This window comes from Adiantum capillus-veneris, chromosome 24 (assembly GCF_014529385.1).
Source record: "Adiantum capillus-veneris isolate H3 chromosome 24, ASM1452938v2, whole genome shotgun sequence".
Classification (NCBI taxonomy): domain Eukaryota; kingdom Viridiplantae; phylum Streptophyta; class Polypodiopsida; order Polypodiales; family Pteridaceae; genus Adiantum; species Adiantum capillus-veneris.
Genome location: NC_140954.1, coordinates 80,404,072 through 80,431,067, shown reverse-complemented (window position 1 = coordinate 80,431,067; position 26,996 = coordinate 80,404,072). Strand labels below are relative to the sequence as shown.

The 26,996-nt window shown below is 46.4% G+C and overlaps 1 protein-coding gene across 7 annotated transcripts in view; it reads right to left on the bottom strand.

The window, feature by feature from the left end:
- LOC147426649 (kinesin-like protein KIN-4A) overlaps nucleotides 1–26,996 on the bottom strand; it is a 241,381-nt gene that overhangs the window by 78,957 nt on the left and 135,428 nt on the right. For all 7 annotated transcript variants that reach the window (XM_086497867.1, XM_086497868.1, XM_086497870.1 and 4 more), the window contains 7 exons: nucleotides 18,655–18,732; nucleotides 18,350–18,566; nucleotides 3,471–3,583; nucleotides 3,285–3,383; nucleotides 3,067–3,180; nucleotides 2,879–2,995; nucleotides 2,722–2,802 (listed from right to left, as the gene is read on the bottom strand). In XM_086497867.1, the coding sequence (XP_086353993.1) occupies nucleotides 2,722–2,802; nucleotides 2,879–2,995; nucleotides 3,067–3,180; nucleotides 3,285–3,383; nucleotides 3,471–3,583; nucleotides 18,350–18,566; nucleotides 18,655–18,732 (819 nt within the window). The remainder of the gene's footprint in view (nucleotides 1–2,721; nucleotides 2,803–2,878; nucleotides 2,996–3,066; nucleotides 3,181–3,284; nucleotides 3,384–3,470; nucleotides 3,584–18,349; nucleotides 18,567–18,654; nucleotides 18,733–26,996) is intronic.

Below are 26,996 nucleotides of genomic sequence, written 5' to 3'. Positions count from 1 at the left end.
TGCGAGGAATATGGTCATTACCAAAGCAAATGCCCCCTGCCCGAAGGGTCCCCTCCCTGCTGTCATTGCCCTGAAATGAAGGATCACGTGCTGAGTATGCACATATGACAACGCGTAGGCCTACTGGGCTGCCTACGCACTAAGACCTGCTGGTATGCACAAATGCCCACGCTACTGGCTGCCCAGGCACTGAGAAAGACCTGCTGGTGCCCACGCGCTGAGTATGTCTAAACCCTAAACCCTAAACCCTAAACGCGGAGAGAGAGAGAGACTCTAAAACAGAAAAAAAAAATACAAGAAACCCTAAAAAACAGCAAGAAACGCTTGTGAAACCTTAAAAAAACAGTATGACACATACTTGAAACCCTAATAAACAGCAAGATACGATTTAAAAAATCTAAAAAACAGTGACAAAACCCTAAAAAACAGCAAAAAAAGGTTTGAAATCCTAAAAAAAACAATGAAGAAATCCTAAAAACAGCCAAAAAGCAATTTCGAAACCCTAAAAACAGCAAAGAAGTGGTCATGAAACCCTAAAAACAATGAGGAACCCATGAGAGAGAGAAATGAAATGAAATGAAATGTTATATAAACGTCTTCAAAAGGCCAGAGTGACCTATGAGACCAAAAAGTTACAATGTGGTGGGTCTGATACAAGGTCAGAGTAACAAGATGACAAAATGACAAAATGACAAAATAAAATACTATGGAATCCTGAACTGCTAGGTGTGAACTAAGCAACTAAACAGCTAGCTAGGATAGCTAGATCACAGGAGATCCAGCATCGGTCGCTGGCGGATCTCATCAATCTCCTCCATGGTGAGTAGTTTGACCGGGCGTCGTGCATGTCGAGCCAAAGTGATCCGAATCCTCTGATGCAGCCTCCGTCGATGCTGTGTAGTCCTCCGCAGTCGTGGGCGTCTGGATCTCCCCAGCTCAGTTGCTCGGTCGATCAGTGTGCCTCTGGTGTGAGGCGACGAGCTCTACTATGGTAGTAACTCTTCCGGGTGTACAGTGGCAGCTCTAAAGAAGTCTGTGATTTGTCTCTAAGACTGGATAGCCTCTCCTCTTATCAAGCTCTCTCTGTGTCTGTGCAGCTCGAGCAAAAACAAACCCACGCATCTCTGATCCTCGTACCGCATGACTCTAGAGAATGGTCCAAAGCCCTCTCTGAACAAGCAATGGAAGTGGCCTCGTATCTCGTAGTAGACGGGGCAGTGAGAAATGAAATGAAATGAAATGTTATATTAACATCTTCAAAAGGCCAAAATGACCTATGACACCAAAAGTTACAATTGGTGAATCTGATACCATGTCTGAGTACCGAAATTACAGAGTTACAAAGAACTCTAAAAATTAAATCTAAAACACTAAGGAGAAAGGGTTCAAATGAAATCTCTCATCGGCCACTGTCGGATCTCATCGACCTCCTCCATGGTCAATACTCTGGTTGGGCGTCTTGCATGTCGAGCTAGAGTGATCTGTATCTTTTGTTGCAGCCTTCGTCGGTAGCGGGATACCCCCCGAGGTCGTGGACGTCTGGATCTGCCAAGCTCCATGGCTCGATCAAGCAGTGTACCTCTAGTATGATTAGGCTCTGAGATCTGCTGTAATGACTGCTCAGTTGGTTCTTCTCTGGCTGGTGTAAAGAAATCTGTCATTCGTCTCTAAGACTGTCTTTCCTCTGATGTCCTCAGCAAGCTCTCCCTAAGTCTGCGCAGCTTGAGAGAGAGAGAGAGAGAGAGAGAGAGAGAGAGAGAGAGAGAGAGAGAAATGAAATGAAATGAAATCTTATATTAATGTCTTCAAAAGGCCATAGTGACCTATGAGACCAGAAAGTTACAATGTGGTGGATCTGATACAAAGTCAGAGTAACAAAAGAACGTAACAACAGTACAAAATAAAGATATATACTATGGGATCCTAGATTGGTCGATGTGAACTAAGCAAAAATGGGCAGCTTGTTGGGATAGCTGAATCACAAGAGATCTAGCATCGGTCGTTGGCGAATCTCATCAATTTCCTCCATGGTTAGTAGTCTGACCGGGCGTCGTGCATGCCTGGCCAGCGTGCTCCGAATCTTCTGACGTAGCCTCCGTCGATGCTGTGTAGTCCTCCGCAGTCGTGGGCGCCTGGATTTCCCCAGTTCAATCGCTCGGTCGATCAGTGTGCCTCTGGTGAGAGAGAGAGAGAGAGAGAGAGAGAGAGAGAGAGAGAGAGAGAGAGAGAGAGAGAGAGAGAGAGAGAGCTTGACACAGATCGGTGGCGTTTAGATTTTTACAATAATAGCATCAGTTCTGAAGGGGTTGAGTTGGCCTATGAAAGGTATTTCCTATGTTAAAACTTTTGAAAGGGATGAGGCTCCTTTGAAGCTTAGCAGATCTTGCATCCTTAAATCTCTACCATGCCCTTGTAACGAAGCCAAATCCTCCAGGGCTGTGAATTTGGGATTGCCTTTTCTCCTATCATTTTTGGTGACACTCTTAGCTATACCCCTCTTTGTTGCTCATATTTTATACTTTTATTTTGGGCCTACGTTCTTGGGTTGTTTTTTTATATAATGATATTCTTTAGCTAGGAAAAAAGAAAAACTACAGCAGAGCACAACAACAGCACTTATGGCTGAAACAAAAAATCTATCAGATGCAAAAGAAATTAGGCTAAAAGCCAAATTGTAATTTGAAACTTGCTCGTGCTTCATCTGATGTTTGAAACTCTGACCTGAAACAGTTCCCTTTCACGAGATGCTTTCCATAAGCGGAAACAGTCTCCTTCTTGCTTAATTTTATGCATCAAGTGGACCTTGCAGGAATAAAAATAAGTTCAATTTGTATGCAGAGTAGATGAGGCATCATCAGAGACATAAGCAAGAAGATACCCTCTGTGCCTTCATTCTTTGTATCTCCTCTTGTAAGCGTTTGGCTGCTTCATCGCCTTTTTGTTTCTGTCTTAAGAGCTGTGCTTGGCTTTCTTGGTTTCTTTTTAGTTCTGCAATCTGTACATCTGAGTTAATGTCTTAAACTGTAAGGCCTTTCAAGAAAAGAATCAGTGTGCTACAAAATGTACCTGTGCCTCTAAAACCTTCAGCTTGTGGGCATACATTTCCTTCATTTTTTGTGCCTTTTCATCTGTCATGCTGACTAAATTATCCATCTCTACTAGAAGAATGTCTCGTTCTCTCTGAAAAATATGAAAAGAACCTCCAGTGAAAATACATCCTCTTATTGCATACATTTTATATTCCAGAAATCAGCAAATTCACAAACAACTACTAGTAACATAACTTGAAGAGCCTTCTTCTCCTCTTCAAGTTCAACAAGCTTCCGTTCAAAGTGATGTTTCCATGAGACTGTATCCGACTTCAAAAAGCTACGCATCTCTGCCTGTTGACATGAACCATAATGCACTGTTCGTAATATTTTTCCAGATATTCAAGTAGCAGAGCTCAACCTTGACAACAAACTAGTCACCTCTTTTTGTTCCAAGCACTTATTTAGGTGTTGAAGCTCTTTTCCGAGGGTATCCTGCATAACATTATGCTCCCACTCTTTTGCCATGGTCTCCGCTTCTTCTTCACCAAAAACTGTAGAAGAAAAATGCGAACAGTAAGGTACAAAAATAAGCTCAAGGGTCTATATCTTACAATGGGAGTGGGAAAAGTGTAGCCTGCTACAGTGTCACTTCACAGGACAGGCAGTTGGACAGTTAGCTACAATTGGTCTGGTTCACACTGGACGGACCCTTTGGCTGGGAGTGACACGTGGCAGGGTACCTACGGTGGTCTAGTGGACATCGTGGCCAGGTCACCACCACCACTCAGTTTGGAGATAGACTTAGCTGGCTGGACATTTATGGGCCGTTGGTGGCTCCTATGGTTGTACATATCAGTAGTCGTTTTGGGATAGTTCTATCTTATCTTGCACGTAGTCGTCTAGAGAGTCTTACACAGAGCACTGCTTCACCATCCCTGCACATCTGAGCCTCGACACCCATTTGTACCTGTGAGTCCTGGGCTGGAGCGGAGTGTGCTGCCACGCCAGAGTCTGTACAAGGTTCTTGGAGCTAGTCAAGTCCACTTGTTCTGGTCCACTGTTGTGTCTCTGTTGTTATCCATTGTTTCTGTGTTGTTATCCGTTGTTTCTGTGTTTCGTTCTGTTTGAGAGAGGTTTCATTTGTTTGAGTGAGATTGTCATGCACATTGCACTGGGGACACCCACACTGTAGAGAGCACGACACATTATCCGCGCTACAGGTGCTCTCATTTTGGCGATCACGGTGGGACCTCAACTGAAGTCTCACTCTGTTGAGTAGCTGGGTTCTTCGCTTCGCCTGTGCAGTCTAAGTCTCTCGCCTTGCTGGTCTGGTCCCCTCTCGCCCTGGCCCAGCTTGCCCTCGTCTCTGGTCTAGACCCCCTCGACCCTGGTCTAGCTGGTCTAGTCACTTGTCTGGTCTAGACCCTGGTCTAGTCCTACTCGTCCCTGGTCCAGCTGGTCTAGACACTCGTCTGGTCTAGTATGATCTAGTAGAGTCTAGACCAGTCTTCAGCCAGTTCAAGGTTTCTTGCCCAAAGCTTGGTTGGTTTGGAGGTCACTGTATGACACATACAAGGAAGTCAGTTGAGCGTCAAAGCCCACTACTGAGCCCTCTGAAGTACTATCACAGAAGACGACCTTTGACACCTTGTAGAAATCCTTCAACCTCATCACCTATACCTCCACATATCACATCACCCATTCCTTCATCAGGTTCCCCATCTTCGCGATCACCTTCTCCGGAAAAGCTCTCTCCTATTCTTCTACAACAAGCTACTGTGCAACAGACTCAGCAAGGAATCATGGAGCCACTAGCTAGTGTTTTGGCCAAGGTGAACATCAAGCTCCCTACATTCAAAGGGCTGTCTTCAGAAGATGCTGACGACCATACAAGAAGATTTGTATCTCTCTGTAGGGGACGTGGGCTGAACAGAGAAGATGCTTACTTGGTACTATTTCCATCCACCCTGGATGGCCTAGCAGATAAATGGTACAGCCAATTTGCAGAGAACCATTTTGCAACTTGGGCAGCCTTAAGACAGCAATTCTGTGCAGCTTTCAGGCCAGGTGACTACCAGGAGAAGGTGTTGGATGAGTTGGCCAACATGGTGCTCAAACCTGAGGAGACTTTTGCGGAGCTTATGACGAAAACTAAGTCGCTGGTGGCCAAGCTTCCCCAACAACCCGGTGAATTCATGGTTAAAAAGTGGGTGGAGAAGGCGCTTCCCAAAACTTCTCAGCAAAAACTCCGAGAGAGTCTCCGACCCGACGCCACTCTCGACGAGTTCATCGCAGCTGCTACTAGAATAGAGGGAGCTAGGAAGCTCTTCAACAACTCTCTTCAAATAGATACTTCCTCTGTGTTCTCGGAAGGTAGTCCTACTGATCCTTTAACTTCTTTACGTAGGGAACTGGAAGCCCTAAAGCTACAACGAGCTCTTCAAGAGGAGAGGTCCTTCTCTCTTAGACAAGAGAAGCCTACACATAATGAGGCATTGGAACAGATTAAGCGCGAGTTAGAAGAGCTCAAGTGTCAGCAAGAGACTAAGGCTATGGTTTGGTGTAGCTCATGCCGCTCTCCAGGGCACCCACCACAGGAATGCCCCCTTCGGTTTTACTGCCACTTCTGTGAAAAAGCTGGACATGAGGATAAGGATTGTTACTACCTCAAGGGATTGCGTCAAATACAACAAAATCTTGGTCCTTCTCTCCAACAAGGGTTAGCACCTGCATCCAACATGGTCTCATCCTACGGCCATCAAAACCAGTTGCCTCCTCTGCTGACAACACCCCCTATGCAGCAAGGTATGCACAACAACTTTGCACCCCACAGTTTCTACCATGCCAGTACTCCCGCAGTTCCCCAAAGTTTCTACACCTCAGCCTCAAATTCCATGCAGCAACCACCTCGTCCCCCGTTTCGTCCTTCCAATCGGCCCATACTCTGCTACAGATGCGGAGAATATGGGCATTATCAGAGCAAGTGTCCTTTACCCGAGGGGTCCCCTCCTTGTCGTCATTGCCCTGATTCAAAGGATCACTACAGTAAAGATTGTCCCAAGCAAAGGGCATCCACGTCTTCAGGCTCGACTCAAAACCAGCCCGAATTCACCTTTCCGAAGATAAATTTGATTACTGTGAACACCGTGCCTCAACCTTCACCTGCTACTCATGTGGTTAAGCCTCTGCAAGTGGAGGAGCCTGCTGGTGTCCTTACTCGGGCACAAAGAGCAGCTCTTGGTCTCAATCTACCCATAGGTCCACCTCGCCAGTCTCCACTTCCTCACTCTGGTCTACCTGACCCAAAGGACAAGTCCTTCCCAATTGCTCAGAGCCAACCAACTTCCTTGTTATCTGACATTGATGGAGCCTTCTTAGAAGCAGTGGCTGATTTGGAACAGATTAAGGTCACAAAAGGAGCCCAGTTCGAAGGCGCCAAGCCCACAGCAGAAGCCATCTTGAAAAATACTTTTCAGCAGGTGTCACTATACGACATGCTAAGGCTTGATGCAACACTTAGAAGTGACACCTTGTTAGTCATTCAGTCTCTGTACCCGGGGGCTGGGCCTAGTGGCGGGCACCTCCCTGTACAGCCCTCAGAGTCCTATTTGATTTCCTATCCATCTGCTCCCCTCACCGATTATAAAAGTCCTCGCCTCACTGTATCTATTCTTGGGCACCAGCTATCCGGCGTCATCGTTGATGGAGGATCTGGAATCAATTTGATGCCCGAATTCACTATGATGGCCTTAGGTCTAAAGCCTACCCGACCTGCTCCTTTCACTGTTACATTGGCTGATCAGAGAACAGTCTACCCAGTGGGCACAGTCGACAAGGTGCCTCTGAAGGTACAAGATTTCACTTTTAACTTGGATTTTGTGGTAGTTAATCTTCCCCTGGTAGAGGGAGGTTATCCCTTGCTGATTGGTAGGCCATGGCTGCGACATACGAAAGCACTTCACGACTGGGGAACCGACGCCATGTGGATACATACTCCTGGCTCTCCAATGCAACAAATTCGTCTCGAAGGAGGTATGGATCCGGTCGTTCAGCATAGCTCTTTGTCAGTAGAGTCCAACCCTGACTTGGACCAGCCGGTCCCTCCCGATGGGTCCGATGAAGACTTACTGCAGTGGTTAGAGGCCACCTCTTCGATGCCATGCTATGTAGTCTCTCTTCAACCTTTGCCAACAGATTCACCCTATCCCCCTGATCCTACATCTGAAGCTACACCTGAGACCAAGAATCCCAGTCAACCAAGTGAGTCAGAACCAAGTGGACCGGTCTCTCCAAGTGGACCGGTCTCTGGTGCCCATCCTTCAGAGGGTCCCTTGATGGAAACCGTCGGCCTGGGTGAGCCTATAACCCACCATAGAAGGGGAAAAAAGTCTCCCTTGCAAGAGTTGGCCAACACCCCAGCTCCCTCCTTAGCCTCTACTCCATCTGACTCTCCACCCATGCCGGAGCACTTTGAGGTATCTGAGGATTTACCGTTTGCAGAGCTTCCATCAGGTTGGTTGCAGGAAGAGTATGCTGATTTCAACATTGATCAGACGCCAGCTCATAATGTCCAACGGCTAACAGAGGCGGCACAATCTTCTCCACCTGACGCAGCCTCGACCACTGCACCGCCTGACCCAGTCAGAGAGGTCAACCTAGGAGGCCCTGACAGCCATCAGCCCATCTTATTAGCCACTTGGTTATGGGATCACCCCGCTCTACTCGACCTGGTAATCTCCTTCGTGCGCTCTTTCAAAGATGTGTTTGCCTGGTCTTACCACGATTTAGAAGGAATCCCAGCAGAGCTAGGAGTCCACACAATTCCTCTGGTTGAGGGGGCTAAGCCGGTCAGAGGACGTGCTTACAAACTGAATCCCAAGTATGCAGAAGCAGTCAAAATCGAGTTGGAAAAGATGCAAGAAGCAGGTATTATTGTACCAGTAGAGCACTCAGAATGGTTGTCTCCTATGGTTATTGCCCCAAAGAAGCAGTCCAACAAAATTTGAGTTTGTGTCGACTATCGGGCTCTGAATAAGGTCACAATCCCGGATGGATTTCCGACACCTTTTACTGAGAGAGTCCTCGAAGATGTCGCTGGCCATGTACTGTATAGTTTTATGGACGGGTTCAGCGGCTACAATCAGTTAGGAATACATCCTGACAACCAAATCAAAACAGCTTTTGTGACTCCCTGGGGTATTTTCATCTACACTAGGATGTCTTTTGGGCTTAAAAATGCACCGCCTTCTTTCAATCGCATAGTATATCTCATCTTTTGTCCTCTACTTACTGATCACCTTCGCATATTCATGGATGACTTTTCCACCTTCTCGGGTGCTCAGTGTTCGACCCCAGTAGAAAATCTAAAGGAGCATCTTGCTCAGCTCTCTGCAGTCTTCCTCAGGTGCAGAGAGGCACGTTTGAAGCTCAATCCGAACAAATGTCATTTTTTGGTCACAGAGGGCACACTGTTGGGCCATGTGGTGTCTGCTCAAGGTTTGGCACCGGACCCAGAGAAGATAGTGGCCATCTTGAAGTTACCTCCTCCCGTAAATCCCAAAGGTGTTCAGAGCTTTGTGGGCCACACCGGCTATCATCGCAGGTTCATACGTATGTATGCACAGGTGGCTCAACCATTGACCCGGCTCACCAGTGCTGCTGTTCCCTTCCGGTGGTCAACACCTGAGGCCGAAGCATTTGTATACCTCAAAAAACGTCTCACTGAAGCGCCTATTCTAGTTGCCCCGGATTGGGCCCTACCTTTTCATGTGCATACAGATGCCAGTCTGCTGGCTGTGGGTGCTGTGCTGACTCAGCCTAGCAAAGAGTTCAACTTGGATCGCCCTGTACATTATGCAAGTCGCCTGCTCACCAAAGCAGAGCGAAATTATAGCACCACAGAGAGGGAAGGATTGGCTATAGTGTATGCTCTACACAAATTTCGTCACTATTTGCTAGGGGTCCACTTCACAGTTATCACTGATCACCATGCCTTGCGCTATCTGCTTAATAAGCCACAGGTTGCAGGTCGAGTATGGCGATGGCTCCTCCTATTCCAGGAGTTTGATTTTGAAGTGGTACTCCGTCCTGGTAAGCATCATGTAATGGTTGACCACCTCTCTCGCATTTACACAGGCGAAGAAGCTACCGGGATTGCGGATGACTTTCCAGATAGCAGTCTTTTTAAAATAGATACAACACCGGAATGGTACGGCGAGGTCCTATATTTTCTATCTACTGGGTTGTACCCAGAGAGGGCATCCCCACTGCAAAAGAGGAGATTGCTGTTGAAGTCCAGGCCTTTCACTCTGATCGGGGGGCCAGCTCTACAAGGCGGGACCAGATGGTGTTCTGAAGCGTTGTGTCTCACCTCATGAGGTGGAGCATATTCTGGAGGATGCCCACAATGGTCCCACTGGTGGCCATTACCCTGGTCACATCACTGCTCAGAAGATACTACAGAGTGGTCTGTGGTGGCCCTACATTTTTAAGGATGCAATAGCATATTCTAAGGTTTGTGATGTATGCCAGAGATGTGGGCCGAAGCCGAGTAAGCAATCCAACCGCCCTTTGCAGGTCTCGATGGCGTGGCTACCTTTTGAGAGATGGGGTTTGGACTTTGTGGGACCAATATATCCCCCGGCTCAACCAGGTAATCGCAAATATCTGCTAGTGGCTACAGACTATGCAACAAAGTGGGCAGAGGTACTAGCGACAGTGGATTGCACCAGCAATACAGTGGCCAAATTTTTATATGAAAATATTTTATGCAGATTTAGATGTCCCTTAGAGATCACCAGTGATAGAGGCACTCATTTTGTCAATAACATGATCTCAAATTTGCTGGCCAATTACAAGATTTTTCATCGCAAGTCGTGCTCTTATTATCCTAGAGCCAATGGACAGGCTCATCTCCATCCAGCATCGTGGGCTCAGGCTGTGCACGGCACTCTTTGGGCATACCGCACATCTTTCAAAGCAACAACGAATCAAACGCCTTTTCAACTCGCTTTCGGTTTGGAAGCCATAGGTCCATTTGAGTTCAACTCCGGTTCCCCTAGGGTGGGCAGTCTGCGTGCAAGTGGGGGCATGGAATCTGCCTCTATCTCCCGTCTCACCTTATTGGATGAAAGCCGCCTTTTAGCTTCTCGTGCTCTGCAAGCGGAACAACTTCGTCGCAAAGCGTGGCATGATCGCCACCTCAGAAAGCCAAAAATAACGCAAGGCACATTGGTGCTACTCTATCAGGCAAAATATTTGAAAAAAGCAAAGAAGCTGGTTCCAGCTTGGCAAGGGCCCTTTAGAGTACAAGAGGTTTTGCCACAAGGGGCTGTCCAGTTAGTCACTTTGGAAGGCGTCCCTTTGCCACTGGTAAATGGCTCCAGAATCAAGTGCTATTACTCCTCTGAGTAAAGGGTATGCAACTTTCCGCCATCTGTAGGTTCGATGGCCCATTTCTCTCCTCCCCTCTAGCTTTCCACCAGAATAGATGTTCTGTTACTATCTCAGTTTTTGCTATGTTGGTAAGTTTCCACCTCTCCTCTAAGATATCTTTTCTCCACTCAGTCCTCCTGGTAATTGAATATTATCGGAACTTCAACAGTTCAGTCGCTCCTCTAATTGTTTCTATCCTAAGTGTTATTTGCAGTCAAATATTAAGGTCCTTCCAAACTGCTGCTATCAGTCAAGCTTCTAGTCAGAGTGTTTTTTTTTGTTCAGTTGAAAAAAATGGAATCTACTTGGGCATTCTGCTTAGACGACTGCTTAGACGACGATTGAGGCTGTCTATATAGAGAATATGGCAGAGTTTTGGCAAAGAACTTTTGATTCCAATTGCCGCAAAAAAAAAAAAAAAAACCTTTGGTGCAAATAAACTTTCAGCTTTGCTGCAGAAAGAAAGAAAGGGGGAAAGTACTCTTTGGTGCTCCAAAGCTGGCTACTAATGATCAGTGCAAGCCTTAATACCCTTCTTTATCTGAGTCCTCTCTTCGTACCTGCTCAAAATTATCCTATCTTTGTATCTGCTAGCACTTTGCTACTGTTGTGCTAACTCCCATTAGACCTTAATAAACCCTAGTCTCCCAACCCCTCGCCCCTACCTACTGCCTCCTACCCTTACTTAAACCCCTCTAGCCCCTACCCTCTCCCAGCTTCCCCTCTCGCCCCTACCCTATAACCTCGCTCCCTACCCTCTCCTCTCGCCCCTATCCTAAAACTCGCCCCCTACCCTCTCATACACCCCCTCTCGCCCCTATCCCCCCTCTCTCGCCCCTACCCTCACCTCTCGCCCCCTACCCTCTCCTATCCTCCTCTCTCGCCCCTACCCTCACCTCTCGCCCCTACCCTCACCTCTCGCCCCCTACCCTCTCCTATCCTCCTCTCTCGCCCCTACCCTCACCTCTCGCCCCCTACCCTCTCCTATCCTCCCCTCTCGCCCCTATCCTAAAACTCGCCCCCTACCCTCTCTTACACCCCCTCTCGCCCCTATCCTAAAACTCGACCCCTACCCTCTCCCACACCCCTCTCGTCCCTATCCTCACCCCTCGCCCCCTACCCTCTCCTATCCTCCCCTCTCGCCCCTATCCAACATCTCGCCCCTACCCTCTCCCGCACTTCTCTCGCCCCTATCCCCCTCTCGTCCTTATCCTCGCCCCCTACCCTCTCCTCTCCTCCCCTCTCGCCCCCTACCCTCTCCCAGCACCCTCTCGCCCTAACCGCCCTCTTTCGCCTGGTTCGAATTTACCCTACCTTAAATTACTCGCCCAGCCTAACGAGTAGCCGGAGAAATCTAAATTGCCTGCATCCTGCTACTTTTCCATTGGCTACTCAGCGGCTCTGTTTGTCATCAGACCTCACCTTGGCAGGGGTAGCAAGAAAAAGGTAGAGATGACGAGGAGAAAAGCTCGGGTTGAACAATCAGAGAGCGAGGCAGATGAAGTATCTGCAAGCGGCAGCAGCCATGACATAGATGACTTTACCTCCAGTGACCCAAGTGATGAAAGCTACAAAGCAGAATCAGCAGCATTTGAGGATTCAGATGTAGATGTAAATTCAGAGTCAGGTGCTTCCAGTGATCCAGAGGAACAATCAAAGGTGGCTCAGAAAAAAGAAAAGCCGCAAATTATCACTCATGAGATCAAGAGGCCTGCTTCTTCAAAAAATCGCACAGCATTTTCATTACATTTTCAAATGCAGCAACCTTGACCATCTCTCAGTGAGGTGCTTTCGACTGCTCAGCTAAGGACTCTGGGTCTCACAGAATTGGCTGATGCAAATCTACCTGATACTATTCCAGCAGAACTGATACATCAAATGCTGAAAAACTTTCCAAAGGTCCGGGGCCACAAGCTAACAGCTACAAGGCTTGGCCATGCCATGGGTATGACCAACTTTCCAGCTGTGAAGTCTACTACTCGCACTTTCTCTTTGTTGCCCAAGGACGCGACGATTCAAGCATGTAAAGAGCTATTGAGCTCGGATCACCCAAATTATGAGTGAAACAGACGGCTTCTCGCAATCTTCAGGTATTACTTTCTGGCTCGGGATGCCAAAGAAGACAAGGTACAAACAGATATTCTCACTACATTCTCCCACTGCGACGGGCTATACTGTTTAATCCACACTATCCCATGTGGATTCCACCAAATTCTCTTCAGCTCTCTGCAGTCTAGGGCTAAAAGATTTCGGGCCCAAGTGCAGTCTGTGCAGTTAACTTTTAGATGTTTTGCGGCGCCTCTCTTGGCATGGATCATAAACATACCTATCAACATAAATGAAGTGGATGAGGAACAGGGAACCTCGAAAGGGAAAAGGAAACCCGTGAGCATGCAAGTAGACCCCACAGTCACCAAGAAAAAGAAGATCAAGGCGAAAGTGATGAAGGATACAGTGAAGTCTCTACTCTCCTTGCCAGTTTCTGAGAGACAACAGACTAGGGTACATCTTCAGCGTCATACGTCCACTGCTACACCTGGTTCTGCTGTGCCGACACCAGTGTCTACTGCCGCTCCTCAAGTGAGGATGGTCACTTCACCCATACAGGATCCTCTTCCTTCTTCTCCCATCTTCACTCATACACCGGTCAACATATCACTCGCTCCACCTACAACAACAATCTCTGAAGCACCTTCTACACCGAGTGTCCCTACTTCTAGCTCGCCGGTTGTGCCACCATCTGCACCTACTTTTAGCTCGCCCGCAATGCCTCATGTGCGCCCTCCAGCATCACATCCATCTGAGGGATCTTCAGGTAGGACCGACTCCACTTCTCTATTTCAGCTTTCAGAGAAGTTGCTTCAGGACTCCAGAGCTGCTATTGCCACCATCGAGCTAGGCGTGGAGCAGCTAGCTGCAACCCACCAGCATCACTCCGCCACATACGCAGCTATGGAGGGATCCCTGCGAGTTGCCGAGAGTGCCATCGCAGATCGAGATGCAACGATTTTTGCACTACAACAGGCATTGAAGATAAAGTCGAGAATCATTGATGACCTCAAAGCACAGGTGCAAGGATTTCAAGAAATGCTTATGTATGATAACAGGCCTACCCAGGCTACTGTGGGATATGGATGGACTAGGCCAGGGATACAGGTCCAGAGTCCAACCACCTTTGCAGCGCCAGCAGGTCCCTCTCAGCCCTCTCAGCAGTTCATGGGACACTACCCAGCAGGTCCCTCTCAGCAATCTCAGCAGTTCATGGGACACTACCCAGCAGGTCCCTCTTAGCCCTCTCAGCAGTTCATGGGACACTACCCACAGCCCCAGGTCCAGTACTTCACTCAACAAGAGTCTCAGATCCCGATGCCACACATGCAGAGCCAGAGTGTTCCTTGCTGTGATGGTGCTACTGGTGCACACCGCCATGGTTGCGTTACTAGGCGTCCGGAGTTCACTTCAGGGCAGGTACTCCCATCCGCTGTGCAGCAGATGGCTGGTACAACCACAGGAAATCAAGGTATGCAAAGCACAGGACAGCAACCGCATGGTTACACTATTGATCTGATGGCTCCTCCCGAGCCGGAAGCTTCTGGAGCAGCAGTGGGGACGACCCTTTCCCTTGGGTGACAGGACTGTGCTCTTACCTCATCTTTCATAGTACATATAGTTACTTTTGCAGTTTCATTCAGTTTTGGCTCACCAGTTTCATTCAGTTTTGGCTCACCGAGACGGTGACCAGTCTTGTGGCGGGCAACCTGTAGCCTGCTACAGTGTCACTTCACAGGACAGGCAGTTGGACAGTTAGCTACAGTTGGTCTGGTTCACACTGGACGGACCCTTTGGTTGGGAGTGACACGTGGCAGGGTACCTACGGTGGTCTAGTGGACGTCGTGGCCAGGTCACCACCACCACTCAGTTTGGAGATAGACTTAGCTGGCTGGACATTTATGGGCCGTTGGTGGCTCCTATGGTTGTACATATCAGTAGTCGTTTTGGGATAGTTCTATCTTATCTTGCACGTAGTCGTCTAGAGAGTCTTACACAGAGCACTGCTTCACCATCCCTGCACATCTGAGCCTCGACACCCATTTGTACCTGTGAGTCCTGGGCTGGAGCGGAGTGTGCTGCCACGCCAGAGTCTGTACAAGGTTCTTGGAGCTAGTCGAGTCCACATGTTCTGGTCCACTGTTGTGTCTCTGTTGTTATCCATTGTTTCTGTGTTGTTATCCGTTGTTTCTGTGTTTCGTTCTGTTTGAGAGAGGTTTCATTTGTTTGAGTGAGATTGTCACGCACATTGCACTGGGGACACCCACACTGTAGAGAGCACGACACATTATCCGCGCTACAAAAAGCCACACCAGGAACTTGTAAGCATCTATTGATACTAAAGTGAGCCCCTCTCTATCAAACGGAAGAGACAAACCCGCCAAGTATCTGATGAAAACATGTTGCCATCTATATATGTTTCTTATATACCTAGATGAATCCAGGATAAGCCCAGATTCACCCTTTAAGGAAAGTGCTAGGTATAGACCCATGGTGGTCACCCACAAGACAATATAACCCAGCTCCATCATGCATAGTATTGACTAAATACCACGATATCCCCATTAACGTCGTCAGGGCCCAACAGTGGGTGTAGAACTAGGTACTAACATATGCTCCCAAACACCAGACACAACACACACACACACACACACACACACACACAAGCATACATCAACACAAAATTCAATGTACTGAGTTTCTGTCATGACTCCGGAGATCAAGGGCAGACTTAGCCATAATGAAGCCTAGCACTAAAAGAAGCATTAAATCGGAAAAATTAGCGCAAAAATGAGGTAGTTGATAGGGCATACGCACCACAAAAGATAGAAAGAATTAGCACAATAACAACTGGTCGTAACTCGGATAATGTATGTTTCTCATAGGCCATACATACTAGCTCTGTAGGGTGTGAACCACAGATCTTAAGAGGGTCATAAAGGGAGGCATCAATTGCCTTTCAAATTTACCAAAGCACCAAACCCTCCATATATACCATTACGAGAGGTCGCTAAGTGTTCCCAATGCCCATATCACTCCTGACTCCAGGGCTAAGGTGTAAAGTGTGAGGAGGGATGCCTAGTCTTCCCCCCCAAAACACACACACACACACATATACATATGTTTAAGTAAATATATATTTTATGATTGATGGGAAACCCCAGAACGAGGAAAACTCCTGAAGAATGTTAGATCACTATCAAAAGTATGCAACACACATGTTACTTGACTATCGAAAGTATGCAACACATACACACTCCTTTTTTCTTTGGTAAATCACTTTTGAATTACTACTAGGAAACCACAAAAGGAGAAAAACCCACTGAGTATATCACATACAAGAAATGCCTAAGTTCATAGTGAGCAAAGGCATGATCAAAACACGTCAAAGAAAAGGGCATACAATGATCGTCAATCTCCTATAGAGAAAGACAATCATAAAGAGACTCGTGCAAAGAATCTCTGAAAAAGGAAAAGGTCTGAATCGGTGACTCACCAAAAACAGACTGATTTCTTGACTGCCAAATCGTCCACATGGCCCAATACCAAAGCCAATCAAAAAAATCTCTAGTCTCAAAGCAGGAGCAAGAATACCAAACAACCAAAAAAATTTCCCAAAAGATATAGAAGGGAAACGAGCTCGAAGGAGCCCTGGTATGTGATGTGAGAGGCAATACAATTCCATAAAAGCTGAGAAACCGTTTCAATAAACATGCCACAAACGTAACAAAGAGTGAATGCCTCTGTACATCTAGTTGCATATTGCAGGGCATAAAAAAGGAATCATCAGCATAAGTTTGAGCTACATATGATTTACCATCTCGCAATTACAATCATGTAGTGCACCAAAGGTCAACAAAGGATCCAAATATGTAAGCAAAGGATGTGTAGCCATAGCATAAAGTAAGGCACTCAAAGGGAAGCCTTGCCTAAAAAATCTTTGTAAATCCCATCTATCAGTAAGCTGGGAGCCAAGTATCAAGGAAGCATCACTATCATGGTAAAGCCAATAAACTACATGCTGCAATCTCAATCCAAAATCTAATTATGCCATGGTCATGGCAATGTAATCCCACCTAACAGTATCAAAGGCTTTCTCAACATCAACTTGAAGCACTAGAACATCCTATTTAGTGTATTTGGCATATTCCATGCCTATATATGCATTGGCTAGATTATCATTAGTTTACCTAGAAGGAATGAAACCATATTGAGCAGGATGCAATCCATCATATAAGAAATCCTTAATTCTATTAGCCAACATCTTAGTAACCAGCTTATAAATAACTTGCATGAGAGTGATAGGTCGCCAATCCGAAAACGATTCACATAGATGCTTCTCGGGGTGCTTCTAAGAAACTGGCATACATTCATCTTCCACATGCTTTATTGCTCATAAACAAAATCAGTTTTTCCAAAAGGGCACAGAAAGAAACACAAAAAATTTTAATGTCAAACCCCATTTACTCATCAAACACAAGGCTTCTCTATATTCCTCTTATGTAAAGGTTCTTCTAACACAATAGCATCCCCAGGAGAGATAATAGGTTGCACAAATTGCAAAAGTTCACAACGAGACACCAAATCATCTAAAGAGACCTTCAAAGTAGTAGGAAAAAGAGAAGAAAAATAGAGTCTAGCACTGTCAGCCAATTCTTGCAAACCATATAGAGAAGCACGACGAGACTCCAAATCATCCAAAGAGACCTTCGAAATAGTGTGAAAAAGAGAAAAAAAATAGAGTCTAGCACTGTCAGCCAATTCTTGCAAATTATATAGAGGAGCACCCTTTATTTGAAGAGAGCAAGTCATCCATTTTGCAATTTACATTGATCATTGAGCATAATAACATTCTTTGCCTGCAACAAAAAATCTTGCGGCTCTCTGAAAGAGGCCTTTGTTGAGCATAACAGTGAAAATTCACATGCTTGTTTTGCCTGTTGGACTGCTTCTTGAATCTCATGCATATACAACCTTCCATAGTTAATAACAACAGCTCGCATAGAAACAGATGAAGGACCACCTAAATTGGCAACCATGCAATCTCCCTTGGCAATAATGTGTACTTATCAAGACAATGCCTGTTAATGTTTTGCATGTGTGCTACAGATTCTAGAATATGTCCAGGAAATCTAGCTATAACAGTAAGACCATTCTCCAAAAAGAAAGGTCCATACCCTACCTCTATCTGTCAAAAGTAGCATGCTCTGCAAATCCACGAGGCTCTATGTAACCTATTTTGCTTGGTCAGGTGTATTGTAATGTACCTAAAGCATATTTTCCCCATACGGAGGCGTCCCTAAAGGTATCAATACCTTGTTGTAGCTTGAGGGTCACCAAGCGGAACCAGCCCTAGGAGGTTATGGAAAATTGGAGTGCAAAAGTAAAACTATCCCCTTCTTTTGAAAGAGTTTCAGAGTTTTTCACTCCTGTCCTTTCATTTCTTCTGCCTGTTTTCTACAACTCTTTACAAACTTTGTCATCCACACCACTTGATGGGTTTTCTGTTAACTCTGCTTGGTTAGCTTACTGCCTGATAACGATGTTTCAAATCTTTTCTCATCGACTGTGGTCCCAATTTCCTTGTACGGCAGGTCAAAAAAACTTGTTTCGGCCTCTACTATGATAGAATCCACTTCAAATATGGCAGCCAAGAAACCTCTTTTCAAGAAACAAAATCTTACTAGCACAAAGACTATCATAACATCAAAACACGCCTACAATGTTCAAGTTCATTCTTTAGTTCATTCAATTTGACTTGCCCAAGCTGTAGATTTCAAGATAAAAAAGATAACTTCACCAATAGTAACATTTTCCTGAATGTCTGGACTTACCTGAGCTTGGCAAACTTCTTCCTTTCAGTGTATCGGAGGTTTCACTCCCAAGATCCATGCATTGTGTAGACATCAAGAAAGTGTCATGCAAAGGGTTCAAACAAATCTCCTGGTTACTCGAACGATTCAAGTCAGGGTACTGCGGCCTTTGTGCGTGTTGCAATTTCGCCTCCAACTCTTGAATACGGGCAAGATGTGACTTAAGTACGCCAATGTCCTGTAATCAACTCCATGTAAGCGGGTTTATCACAGTCAACATTTAACTACTTTGAGACATCATTGACAACTCTAAATCACCAGCTCACCTCATTTATCTTCGAGTCATCTAAAGTCTTCCCATTTTTGAGATACTCAATCTTGAGCTGTAACTGATCCCGCTCTGCCTGGATTTGCATCCACATATTATTTAAAGCTTTCAAGCTCTTAGTGTTTGGCGTGAAATACATTAAAAAGTCTCAGGAGTCTTTTTTCTTAAAAGAAAAGAAACCAACATCTCATTGAGCTCCCTCGTTCTACAACAAAGCAGAGAAACAACATGATAATAGGTTTAATCACTAAGCCTCAAAAGTAATAAGGTCTTGATTGTTCTTTTACTGAAGGCAGTCTTTCCATTATAGATGGCCTTCAGTAAGATGCACAAGCAATGGAGGTGGATTTAACTGAAAATGAATTGCACTCGGCATTAATTGCCCTCGGCCGATGGCATTCCCCTTGTTAAGATGGGCTGGCTCACTGGAATTTTCACTGAGGGATGAGCTGGCTCAGGGCGAGGGCGAGGGCGAGCAGGCTCTTGGCGAGGATCGCGGGTGAAGGCGAGCTGACTGAGGCGAGGGCGAGCAGTCGTGTTGCCAACCTGCTGGACGAGGGACGAGGGGGCGAGCTCTCTCTCTGCTGGACGAGGGTCCGCTGAACCTGATCAAGGACGAGCTGCTAGGCTTGGGCAAGCTACTGGTCCTGTGTTAGGAGGGCGGGACGAGACCAGCCTGCCAGGGCTAGGGGCGAGGAGTCAGCCAGGACGGGGGCGAGTACTTGGTGACTAGGGCGAGGCCAACCAGGGCGGAGGCGAGACCTCCGTTGATGGACCAACCAGTCGAGAATGGTGATGCAAGTGGCTTCACGAATCACCACCCCACAAAATATGAAAGCGACTTTCAAGCGGAGGAACAGAGATAGTATACTCTCACCAAGCTCACTGCGAGCAGGGAAAACCGTTAGAGTCCAAGATGATTTAATGATGGAAAGGGTTCAAGTGATGATTAAATCTGAGCTCAGCTTTATGAGAGATGACATCAAGAAAGAGATGTACGCAAACGCAGATAGTTATAAGAATTCTATGTATGCAGATATGAGGAAAGAATTAGATAAAGTGATGCTTGGTAGGCATGATGAGATGTATTTATCGGTGAAAGGGGAGATGCAGGCTCTAATGCGTGCAGAAGTGAATGTAATGGAATGTATTATGTAGAAAAAGTTGGATGAGGCAATTACAAGCTTTGAATCTTGGAAAACCAATATGGAAAAATGCATGAAGGAAAAAGATGCAGTGATTGCAGAGCTTAAAGGGGAACTTGCAGCTTGCAAAATTATGCCCAAAACGGAAGGGGGAAATCAGCCCTCGATGTTAAAGGATCTCGAAGATATTAAGGAGCAGGTGAAAACTCTGCGCGAAGGAGAAGAACAAAACTCGAAAGAGGCTTCCTCATGGGCGGAGCACCTTGTTAAAACACAGGAGAAAGTTGATGAAGCAGAAAAATGGATCGAAGGTGCAAAGAAAGGGAAGGCCCGGATGCCAGAAGCCGCACAAACTTCTACCATCATCAATATGACCATTGAGGAGGAACAGAAGAGGAGGACTAGAGCCCTCCATGTGCGTATTATTGGTATCAAAGACACAGAAAATGTAGAAGACGAAGTGAAGAAACTCTTGCAGCGCATGGGCATCCCGGAACCTATGCACACAGGTGCTTGGAGAGTAGGAAAGAAGGGAGTGGATGAGAAGGGAAACGTCAAAGAGAAAGCACTTATTTTGCGTTTCCCGAGTTTGGAAACAAGAAAGGAATTCTTGAAGAAGAGACCAGCACTTAAGAAAACTGGAATATTTATGGGGGATGACCTTACTTTAGCACAAATAGCACATATGCAAGAGTTGATGCCAGAGATCAAGGCAGCAAGGGAGAAGGGAAAAATTGCCTTTTACAGAGGAGGGAAAGTAGTGGTTTTGGAAAAACGCACAGCATGACGGTGCGAGACATATGGGACCACACTCCGGATGGCGGCATGGAATTGTAATGGATCATATAGGCTGGATGTGGGTGCCTTTGAAGATAGCTTCAGAGATAGAGACATTGTCTTTTACTCGGAGACACATCAAAAATCTGGACAGTTGATGCCAAGTGTGACTGGCTATTTATGGGAGACAGCTTGTCGGCCAGATGCTAGATCCCAGCATGGAAGTCGAGGTTCAGGAGGGGTAGCAGTCTTATTCAAGGAAGAGTTGCAGCCGCTATTACAGATTGTCCGGAGAGATGTCCAGGCGAGATACATGTGGGTGAGACTGAGAGCTGAGATAGGCAGATTCTTATACATTGCTATATGTTGCTTTCCCCCTAGCACATCAGTCTATACCTCACTTAGAGGGCAATCCCCTTTCTCTATACTTGATGATGACATATGGGAGTTCTCTAGAGATGGAGATATCATTCTCTTGGGAGACTTTAATGCCAGGACGGCCGACTCCCAAACGGTATTTTATGATACCTCGGAGGAGATGCTTAGAGAGATGGATATATCGGAGATGGGACTTGACAGACACTCACAGGATAAAGAGCACACAGAGTATGGGAGATATCTCATGGAGATGACAACTACGCATGGTCTGGCCATACTTAATGGTCTAGATATTTTTCCTTTGTTTGGGGGATTCACATGCTTTCCACACAGACATGGGGCCAGTACAGTGGACTATGTCATGACTTCACCGAGCTTCATCTCTCATATTCAAGATCTCAGTGTGGGCCCTAGGCCTGTTGGAGTAGCAGTGGACCATGCTCTCCTGACTTTTTCAGTCTCTTTTCAGTATAGTGACTCTCAGACACCACGGAGGATTGCACACACACGGTATACTTTTACACCAAAGACAGATTCAGTTTATGTGGAAGAGATTTACAAACGGATGGGGGCAGCCGAGCCTGTATATACAGTGGAGGAGATCACCACTTTATTGACGGAGATCTTGCATGGGGCAGCAGCAGAGGCATACCCACACACTCAACCAGATCAGAGAAGACGTTCTGGGAACATGCCTCAGAATAGTTGGTATGATGAAGAGTTCAGAGAGATGAGAGTTCAGATTCAGAGCGAGCCTATACTTGGAGTCATTACATATAGACAGTCTCGGATTGCCCTTCGGCCTTTAGTGCGACAGAAGAAGCGGGCCTTTTTAGCCCAGATGGAACGTGATTTGTATCATCTCTTTTTGAGCCGAGATTCAGGTGAGGCCTGGCGTCTCTTCCATGAGCACTCACCTCCTCTAGTGATTACCTCTCCCGAGATTTGGGGTCATGCAACATCATTATATACAGTACCTGGGCAACCACCATTACCAGACCCTCTAGAGCCATGTCCAGCCACTAGTACCTTCTTTACCACTGAGATGGTGAAGAACGCCATTGACAGGATGAGGACTAGGAGAACATATGATCATGATGGTTTGGTGGCAGAGCACTTGATACATGCTAGAGATTTACTGTCAGAGGTTCTTGCGCGGTTGTTTAACCGTGTCATGTGTGAGGGACTACCCGAGTCCTGGAGATTATCTACTATTGTACCTCTTTTCAAGGCAGGGGACCCCACGGTACCAGGGAACTACCGTACTATTATGATAGGGCACACATTGGCACGGCTGTATTCATCCATTCTTGAACAGCAACTGAGTAAATGGGCAGAAAATGAGGGCATACGAGCAGCAGGGCAGGCTGGATTCAGGAGGGGTTTCTCCACTTTGGACCATATTCTTACACTCAGAGCCATTATTGAGGAGGGTCGAGCACATGGGAGACGGATGTATTGTTGCTTTGTGGACTTCCGCAAGGCATTTGACACAGTGCCGAGGGCCAGATTGATGCACAGGCTACTGAAGTTGGGAGTACCCACAGAGATCATATGGGGGATCATGGCTTTATACGGCTCAGTGACTGGCCAAGGACGCACTCCTGAGGGGATTTCTGACATTGTTCATTCCACTATTGGAGTGAAACAGGGGTGTCCTTTGTCCCCTTCACTTTTTGGTATGTATGTAGATGAGGTCTCTGACTACATTGACAGAGAGGGTGACAGAGGCGCTCAGCTGGCAGGGACATGGATCCCTTTATTATTATATGCTGATGATATTGTGTTAATGTCAGAGTCGCCAGAGGGCATGCAAAGACATTTGGATGCATTGCACAACTTTGCAGAGGATAGTGGACTGTCTGTGAACCTTGGTAAAACCAAGGTTATGGTGTTTAACACCACACCACAGTGGGTCAAGAGATCGGCACCTACACTCGTATATGACCAGGACACTGTGGAGTACACAGATGAATATACATATCTCGGGGTGGTATTCAGGGGACCGAGGTTTACCCTGAGGAGAGCAGCAGAGACTAGACTATCCAGAGCCTATGCGGCATTAGGAGGGCTAGAGAGGATGTGTTCGCAGGTTCAGTTTCAAGAACCACGAACAAAACTATGGCTCTTTGATACTTTGGTTGCTTCAGCTATGCTTTATGGGGTCCAAGTTTGGGGACCATCTGTGAATCATGACAGTTGGAGAAACATGGAGAAACCCTTGGTATTTATGATATCCCGGATGATTAGAGCCAAGGCCTCTGTACCACATGCGATTATTCGAGCGGAGGTAGCCGCCCCTCCTATAGAGATTGAGGCTCTTACCAGATCAATGTCCTTTATGCACAGTCTATGGGATACACATAGAGGTAGATATACTAGACTGGCTCTTGAGTCCTCTAGACAGTTAGCGATGCAGGGAGATGCATCATGTTGGTATGCACAGATGACCTCATGGTTTCAGAGGCATGGTCTCAGCATGGATAGATTGCCTCCCTTTCAGTATTCCCTAGATGCACCCTCCCTGCCAGTCACACGGACGGAGATCACTAGACTCATTCGTCAGGATCTTATACAGTTGGACACCAGGAGAACATGGGTAGAGCCGATACAGGAGTTGGGCACGAAGATGGCTTTCTACAAAGAGCACCTTCTCCAACTTTCAGGGGATGGGTTTGTGACTCATCCGAACTACATGGACACTCATTTATCTCATGGTCTGCGATGTGCTATTGGTCAGATTCGCACATCCTCACACCAGCTGGAGATTGAGACGGGTAGATTCAGAGGGATACCACCAGAGTCTAGGATATGTCAACTATGCGGCAGAGAGCCAGAGACAGAGCTACACTACATATGCCACTGCACTGTGTATTATGAGATACGAGGGCGCTTCCATTGCTTATTCAGGGAGGGTTTTGGACCCCTAGATAGAGTCATGAGGTATCAGGACCAGAGATGCCTTGGCTTATATCTACTTGAGCTACACCGACATAGAGACAGTCTGTTGGGGAGACATGGAGTACGACAGTCGCAGAGACAGATCACAGATTTCTTTGGATCGAGGGAGGCAAGAGACCAACCACCAGCACAGGGTTGTACCCGCATTCATACCAGAGGCATCCTCATTGACAGGACGATTGAGCTCGGGAGATCAAGACGACCACGACCGAGACACAGGAGCACACTACATCGACGGAGACTCCAGCAGAGGATCAGAGGCATTCTAGCACGACACCCAGATTGTCATTGAGGGCCTATTCTACATTTTCACATTTCACATTTCACACTTCATTTCAGTTTTCATTTTTACTTTCAGTATTTTTTGTACTTGTACTTCAGACATTGTATTAGATTCACCACTTTGTATCTGATGGTCTCATAGGTCATTTTGGCCTTTTGAAGACGTTAATATATCATTTCATTTCTCTTTAGGGAGCCCTTAAAGAGCCTTTACTCTACATGATGAATGTTGTTGGACTAAGCAAAAATGCCGTTATCTTAAAAAGAAGGCTTGCTGAAATTATTCCCCCAACAGGAGCTTTCTGAGCAGTTTTCTCATTGGCAGCCGATCACTCTTATGCTGGTCACATACAAACTATTGGCTAAGAAGATTTTATATCGCATCAAGGAGCATCTTCCTGCTAGTATCCATCTGGCTCAATATGGCTTCATCCCTCGTCTGAATCATGGATAATTTAGCTAATGTCTTAATTGGAATGAGTATGCAAATATACCCAGCAAGATGTACTCATGATGCAGGTAGATGTTGAGAAGGCCTTTGATATGGTACACTGGGCTTTCATTGCGGACACAATGCAGGCCCTTGGATTCGGTCCTAATATGGCCAATGTAATATGTTTCCTCTATGCCCATAGTATCTCCTCTGGCTTCTTGATGGTGAGATGACGAACCAAACCCTTAGCCACTTAGATTGTATTCCATTGCCACTCACCCCTTGTTGTTGTATTTGGATCACTTGACTTCGCTTGGTCATCTTCACGGGCTGCAATTACCCTCTGAAGATGAATTTATTGGACAGGACTATGCCAATGACTCCTCGTAAAACCCAGGATGACTTGTGAGAGATTATACATGCACTAGATACGTTTGGGCTTGCAGCAAGCCTTGATCAATTTTCGAAAATCCAAACTCCTGCCTCTTAATGCCCGTGACTGGCATCATCTATTGTGGCCTGGAGATACTCTTGATCCGCATGTGATTGTCAGACACTTGGGGTATCTTATTGGCTGGAAGGAACCAATACTCAGCAAGTGGATTGGGTTATGCAACGCCTAAATGTTAAATTGCAATATTGAAAACTGTCCACATCACCGTTACATGTTCGGCTCCATATGGTCCAGAGCATCATGATGGCATGTGTCCAGTTCTACTTGCCGTTGTTGCATTGGCCTTGTCCTCGCCTCACATCGCTTGTGTCTGATATTTTATCTCATTTGTGGTGCACTAACTCCCAAAAGAAAGGGCTCCGTTTGTTATCATTGGAGAAATTTTGCTTTCGGAAGTGTTTTGGGGGGACTGAATATTTTATACCTTCGCTGCCATGCTCTTGCAAGGAAGGCCATGCTATTACCTACTCTTGCGCAACACTCTCAGCCATGGATAGTCATGATTGCGTCATTATGTCAGCATGTTACCACTTCCGCCTTTGGTCATTGGCAGACCTCTCTATGGGAGATCAAGATGATTGGTCATATTCCTGGTTGCTCGGTTACCTCTAGTTTACTTCTTGCTTGGAAAGCCCTTATAGATCATCTTTCATGGCATGGCAGAAAACAACCAGATGAGAATTCGCTACGCTTGGAATGCATTCATTGGATTATGTTATTCTCCCTTGCTTTTGTTGACCAGTCACCACGCCAGGCATACTTCCTTTCTTGTTGAGGCATATGCACGGTGCATGGTGTGGTTAACTCGTCTTGGAATATGCTTAGTTTCTCTTAGACAGTTGCATGCTTTGGTTTGGGCGTGCATTATCGCCATATTTGGAGCGCGCTTGAGCACATGCTAGCTGTTCCTGCCCATTCCGCCACTAGCCAATGGATGCCGTACATTGAATCGGACTTTATGAGACACACCTTTTGTTGCCATTTCCGCCAACATTTAGGCTTCTCTTTCGCATGAGTCTTGGCTGGCTGACCATTGTAGTGCGATATGGTCTTTTCCATAAATCTGATCAATGGTGGAGAAAGGCTCTTACTGCACTTTGGAAGAGCCATTTGCCTCTGAAGGAACATTTGTTTCTATGGCACTGCTTGATAGGAGTTCTCCCTGTTGGAACTCTCCTTAGTGCGCGTCACATCAGCTATTCTCGTTGTGTTAGATGTTCAACCTGTGATGAGACTAGCAGACACCTGCTTTGGGATTGTCGCTTCACCACGGCCTTCCTTGACCGCATATCAGCATGTATGCGCCTCCTCTTTCCCTCGACATTTTTGCACAAATAATTCTCTTCACATGGGTCAGATTTTGGGCTCTATGGTCTTTGTGGCATCAACGCAATTTTTGAATGTTCCATCAGCATGATGCGGATCTCATTCAAGATTTCACTTAGGCAATCCTTACATTTTTTCCTGATGTTTTTTTTTCCCAAGAAAAAGATCCTTCCATTAGTTAATAAAACTGCCCATAGGGCTACAACCACCTCTACTAGAGAGGTCTACATCAACAACAAGGGAAACTCTCCCAGTAAAAGAACAAAATATGTACAATGGGGCTAAATCACGAGATGGGAGGAGGAAAGAGCCACACAAGTGGATGGTAGTGCCATTTGGGTGCACCTTGGACCATGGTAAAGAAAGTCCCTGGGCGCCAGAGTTGCAAGAAAGCCTCTCTGCGCTCCCGCATGCGATCGGAGCTGCCCTCGAGTCTCTCAAACTGGCCCTTGAGATGGTGAATCAGCTCCAACCAAAAATCACGAACAGTCTCTGCCGGTGGGACAGGGCGAGCCTCAAAGATGCGAAAGCAGCGGGCCCACCAAATGAACCAGAGTGGCAGGCCACAGACGAGCTTCCAACAC